The sequence below is a fragment of the Echinococcus granulosus genome (genome assembly GCF_000524195.1).
Source record: "Echinococcus granulosus chromosome Unknown EG_S00027, whole genome shotgun sequence".
NCBI lineage: Eukaryota > Metazoa > Platyhelminthes > Cestoda > Cyclophyllidea > Taeniidae > Echinococcus > Echinococcus granulosus.
In genome coordinates, this window is record NW_020170407.1 from 918,032 (window position 1) to 923,671 (window position 5,640).

At 40.8% G+C, this 5,640-nt stretch overlaps 1 protein-coding gene across 1 annotated transcript; it reads right to left on the reverse strand. All coding sequences in view use genetic code 11, as the record gives it.

Annotated features, from left to right (window-relative positions):
* Nucleotides 1-1,195: 1,195 nt before the first annotated feature.
* On the reverse strand, nucleotides 1,196-5,309 carry EGR_04430 (DNA replication complex GINS protein PSF3; the record flags this gene model as incomplete). Its single annotated transcript, XM_024493679.1, has 4 exons — nucleotides 1,196-1,388; nucleotides 3,111-3,181; nucleotides 4,527-4,676; nucleotides 4,989-5,309. 4 exons carry the CDS (start codon nucleotides 5,307-5,309, stop codon nucleotides 1,196-1,198), a joined length of 735 nt encoding a protein of 244 aa, XP_024352000.1.
* Between the last annotated feature and the right edge of the window lie 331 nt (nucleotides 5,310-5,640).

Here is a 5,640-nt window from a genome sequence, read left to right on the forward strand (position 1 = left end):
ATGCTTCAACTTTATGCTAAATATTCGTCATCCTTGTACACACTGTAGTCTAGGTTCGAAGACAAAGCAAGAAATTGCTTTGAACTTAAAGGAGCTAATGGGGAACTCTGGAAGCTTTAAAAACCCTTGAAGTAATGGATTTCATATATTCTACATATGAAAATTGGAAGTGATTGTGGTTTCTACAATTCTTCCTCTTCTATGAACCAGCTGAGCCTCTTTTGTTGCAAATGCTCACCAGTATATCCTTGCCCAAATTACCTGGTTGACGCTACCTTTTGGCAATTCGCCTTGCACCCTGGTTTGTCAGCATTTCAACTAGATTATATGAATAATTACAGTGAGGATTAACGCAGCAATCCCTTGACAAAATGCTCCTCCTTAGGTGTTCTTTACCTCGTCACTTATAAAGTTGAATAAAAGACGATTTTGCGAGGGATTGGGACTCATCCCGTAGCATTTATTCAAATAGTAGAGATGAGTTCGAGTAGTGTGCACTCACTCATCTGGATAAATCGCCAGATTTTTCCAGACCTCTTTAAGCATGATTGGACAGTATCCTAGTAAGGTCGCAATTCCGGTATTACTAAAGTCGTCCCCGGATTGATGTTGATAAGTACACTACCCCACCGTTTCGAATGCGCACTCCCGATCCTCCTCTCAACATAAAAAGCGCCATTAACGACCACCTAGTTCTTTAGAGAAGACACCCTCGCTCAGGCGATGAAAATCAAACGCATTCCCAGCCTGTATATTCCCGCGATAGTATTGGCGTCACCTACTACACGGAGACGTCTAAAGGTCAGTAAGACCAATCACAAAGCAGATACCCCCTGTGAGCCCTGTAACAAATGATTGCCCACTACCTGAGTGAATCCAACGCCTGTAGGAGTCCCCTGCAAACCCATTACTCATTCTGATGACAACATTATACCAAACCAAGCGAGGTACGCGCGCCAAATCGGGAAGCTAAATGTATTAAGTCTACTTTTTACGCCAGCCAAAAAGACATGAAGCTAACTTAGACCGATTCATACCAGAGACACACAAACCCTCCCGCTTCCAAGGCCATTCAAATTGGTTAGAACACCAGAGTTTACCCCAACGACCAAAGATTGTGCTAAGGACATGAGTGTAGGGACAGGACCAAATGGACAAATTTACGCGAATAAAAGGATATCAACAGGGGCAAGGATCAATTCCATTCCGCCAGGGCCGATGCTTCTCGCGATCTCTTCGACGGCGGCGCTGACGCCTCGGCAGATGCCTCTGCGACCTTGGCAACCGTGGAGGGCTCTAGACGCCAGTGCAGCCGCGAGAACCAGCGATCGATGCTACACCGCCCACTTCGACCTATCCGGAAAAGCGCCTGTTCCAGCTCCTCTAACCTGGGCGGATGTGACAAAGTTTTTCTGTTAGTTACGCATACCGCCATGCGGAAAATTTGGCCTCCCACGCCCAATAAATTCGCATAATTTCGCTTGTTCTGTACACACAACCCCCTGCACCACTTTTCAAAGCGAAACATTTCACTATTGAATGGCATTTGTGGGACAATCAGCGGATCCTGACAATTGCCGTTGACTACTGACGCCTGCCAGTACTGAAGAAGCTTTTGAATGATAAAACTGACTTTCAGGGCTATCAAAGGCGAATAAAATGCTTTTATGTGCATTTTATTTGATCTTTTCAATGCCTTGAAGACGTGACAGTTGTCTGAGGTCAGATGAATTGGATGGATGATGGTAGGCTTAGATGCGCATCTTTCTCAAGCAGATTTTTTTTTTCGGTCCTAACCACAAGTTGCTTTACTCAATTCTGACTCAAGGCAGATACAGAAAACATTCATACGACGTAACCAGGTCTCGTGAAGCCTTGTTGGATAAGACCAGCACCAAGCAACATCCGACATTTCACTTTGTTGAACCATTCCGCCGAATAGATTTGGTTAGGAGAAGGTTCCCATCTGAAGCATCAAAGTAAAGGCAGGCATACCCAATTAACCACAATCTAACGATTCGGTAGATCGTCAAGCCCAGCGACAACTTTGCCCCTATTCCATGCGTAGTTTGAGGTGGATGTATTTACTCCCACTAGCATCATTTTTCACTTAAGTCTCAGGTCAAGACTAAAGTTGCCTGAAAAAATAGAATCAACTATCCAAGTCACCCTCCCGCCATACATCCGTAAGCCAGCCACCTTTTGCGAAACGAGCTATTCTACAGTAGATCTAACTAACGGCGGTTACATTTTTATTTGCCTGTGGTTTTATGAAAATGATTCCGAAAGAGCCATCATCAAAAGATAAGGAAGAACACAGAGAGGATGTTTGGGATACGATGAAAAACCATCTTGGATAAACAAGGTGATCAAGCAATAAATAAATACAGGCTAAGCCACAAGTTAATGAAATCAGCTACCTCCCACCTAAACATCTGGTACATGGATAAATTCAGTTCATCGCCTTGTGGTCCCTATATCAGATACGCATTACTGATAGCTCTCGGCTTAGAAACCACATTGCTATTAGCAGATCCTCACAAACACCTTTAAAACCAAATCAGGTACCATTGTGTTCAAGATCTCACAGTGCACTCCAGAGGGTGGACCGCTAACCGAAAATATTTTTACGTAAATGTTCCCACTGGCTCGAAATATTCACGAAAGATGAAGAGGAAACCGCCTTTGATAATACCATACCACAACTACGTTCTGCTATAGCACTCTACATTTGCACTTTTGGAAGTGACTCAGAAGCCGCGAAATAACCGAGATGACTTACGCACTTTCCACCCCTCATCTTTGAATGCTACATTGACAGTAGGATGAGGTGCCCAAAACCCTAACGAAAACGGCCAAAGTTTAGAATGCTTAATCTTTTCTCCGATTATCTCAAACCAATCCACCAAACTGATTTCGTAGTGCATTAATATCACAAAGGGTAGTTAAGACAAGAGAAAAGTGCTAGGGAATTATTTCGTTTCTGATTTTACCAATGTAGCGCAAATATCTGCATTGCAGTAAATTTAGTCTGATTTATGTTAGAATTACAGAATTAGATCGAGTTTCTAGTCCTATAATATGGAATGATAAATAAGAATCAAAAATACCTGGAAATTAATCCTAGAATTGATACTTTTTTCGCGTTGATAGAAGCCTCCATGAGATTTTTAATGCGTCGCTAATAAAGAAAAAAGGTTTCTTTTTTACCTCTGAACTTCAATTGCAAACAAATAAAAAGTTGAGAACTTTCTACAACGCTCCCTCAACTCGCACTGATGACATTAACCCGACCAATTCCTGCATAGAGATGGAAAGTGCGGTCTAGCATTCCCTCCAAGACAATATACTCCCAACATTTCTTTCCAGCGCGAAAGAACATATGAAAAACCCACTTTGACACGAACTTTTGTATGACGCAAAGATGTATCCTTTGTGATTTCTTGAAGGTAATCAAAACTTAGTAGCTTTCAGACAGTGTGAATTCTCTGCGTATCCCTCATATTTTGAAAACAATGTGCACCAAAATATTTCCCACTGTAACAGGCAATCTATGACCCCGTTAAACTTTACGACACATCTCAATTTACACACTTTAGTTCCAATTAAATAAATTCACAAATCTATTCCACCTTGAGGAAATCGAATCGCAGTTAAATTTTCCAAAGCAACAAAACGATATTCAGGGGAACATCGAGAATACTACTACTGTAATAAAATATTCACAACAAAAATAGAGGTAATAGCACCACAGGCTAATAAATTGTCCTTAAGCGCCTGAGAACCTAATAAAACTTCGTCATAACTGTAAGTACGAATGCAAGATGGAATAGGCAGATCTAGCGTACCCAACTTCTTATATTAAGTAATAATTCCCACCCCAAATACTGCTTTAATCAAAAAAACAAAATAAAATCATTCCGCAATCCCGAAAAAACCTATTGGAACTATTTCAACAGTAGTCGGGAGGTACCGGGCATTGCAAAACGAAACGCACGACATTGACTGCGTCTGAGCACAAAAACGATATTCGCAACCGTCCTTTCAATGTATCACAGTACTCCAGACAGGCAGGAAATTAATTTAAAGAAGCAGAATAGGTAAACCCAATTAAAGATTCGATCCAAAACATTTGACAAGTTAAAGTAACCCATAAACAATAAATAACCATTGTTAAAAAACGAACCATCCAAAACCCCAAAATTCGTGAATAGTCATAGGCCTTAGGAATCGAACTAAGAGTCAAGAGCTTCTCTCAATGCAAAGACAAATCTGAGCTCATACCTCGGTTTCTAGAAATCTGCAAGCGCCTTAACTATCCGCAAATATTTGCAGTTCAATTTCCCATTAAAACATAACCACAGAATATCCCAAGTTCGATGTTTAATCCTTTAGACTACAAAATGCTTACGTCTAGTTTAGCTCGAAAACCTATTCTTTTGCTTTAGACTGTGCACTTAAGATATAGTGATATCATCAAACTTAATGTGAAACTTGCATCGCAAAGCAAATCGGATTGGACATACCTGGAAGACGTCTTCAAGGGTGGCAATTACAGCAGGCATTTCTGAAAATAAAAGACTTGACAAATGGCAGCCGACGGAGTAAAAATAGGGGCATTTTCTTCGGAGATCGACAACCCAGGGGTCAGCGGCGAAAACCTCCCGATAGATTTCCTGAAATCAGGAATTATTTGAACACCTATAGTGGGTCCAAGGAGTTACGAGGTACATTAGAGGATCACCGCAAGTTATAAAAAGACCGACTTTTGAGACATGGCAAAGTCGTAGCTGTTTTACGTATTCATAAATCCCACGGATGATTTTATTGCAAATACCAGTGCTTGATATTGCTGGCATAATGTTTTTCATTTGGATCTTCCCATGTGGTCAAACTGAGCGCGTTGGATGCGCAAAAAGGACTTGACACGACAGATATCAAGCCTTTTTAGTTTGCAACACAAATAAGGTGAGTACGCAAAAACCTACTCTGTAAATAATTGGAAGTTCAATTAAAAATATTTGCCGTCGGCTACTGCCAATACTGGTTATAAGCCAAATGGGTATTTCAAGCTTCGCGCCTTGGGGAACGTCACTCTCATACATAGCGTCCTCAGTGCTAGGTTGAGACCGTTTAGAAGACTGGACAGAACCAATAAGTAAATGCGCGATTCTGTGCACTGAAATCCGGGTTTTGCAAGGCAACCGATCGTTTGTGGACAAAATGTCATCAATATTTAAGTAAGAGCCATGGTGTGATAAGGACAAAGTCCAATCAAAAGCTAAAAAACCTCGAGGATCTATCCACATATCCTGCAGCAAATTGAAAATTCAAAAGGGCAGACGCTCACCAGTCCAATGGAGGCACAAGGAAGCTGACCAATAGGAACCAAAGAATACAAATTTCATGAGAATAATAGAACATGAAGAGGGAATAAAGGGAAGGAAAGCGAGTCATGAACACCAAAGTATAAACACTAACACAAGTAACACAAAGGAACAAAAGAATTTTTGAAAAATTCCGAATAATCAGTCCTAGTTGTTATTAAAGATGGCAAAAATACCATATCTGTTCAATGATCGACCAATTAGCATTTAAGTTGCTTAACACTGTTATATTTGTTGTTATCTGTAATACAAT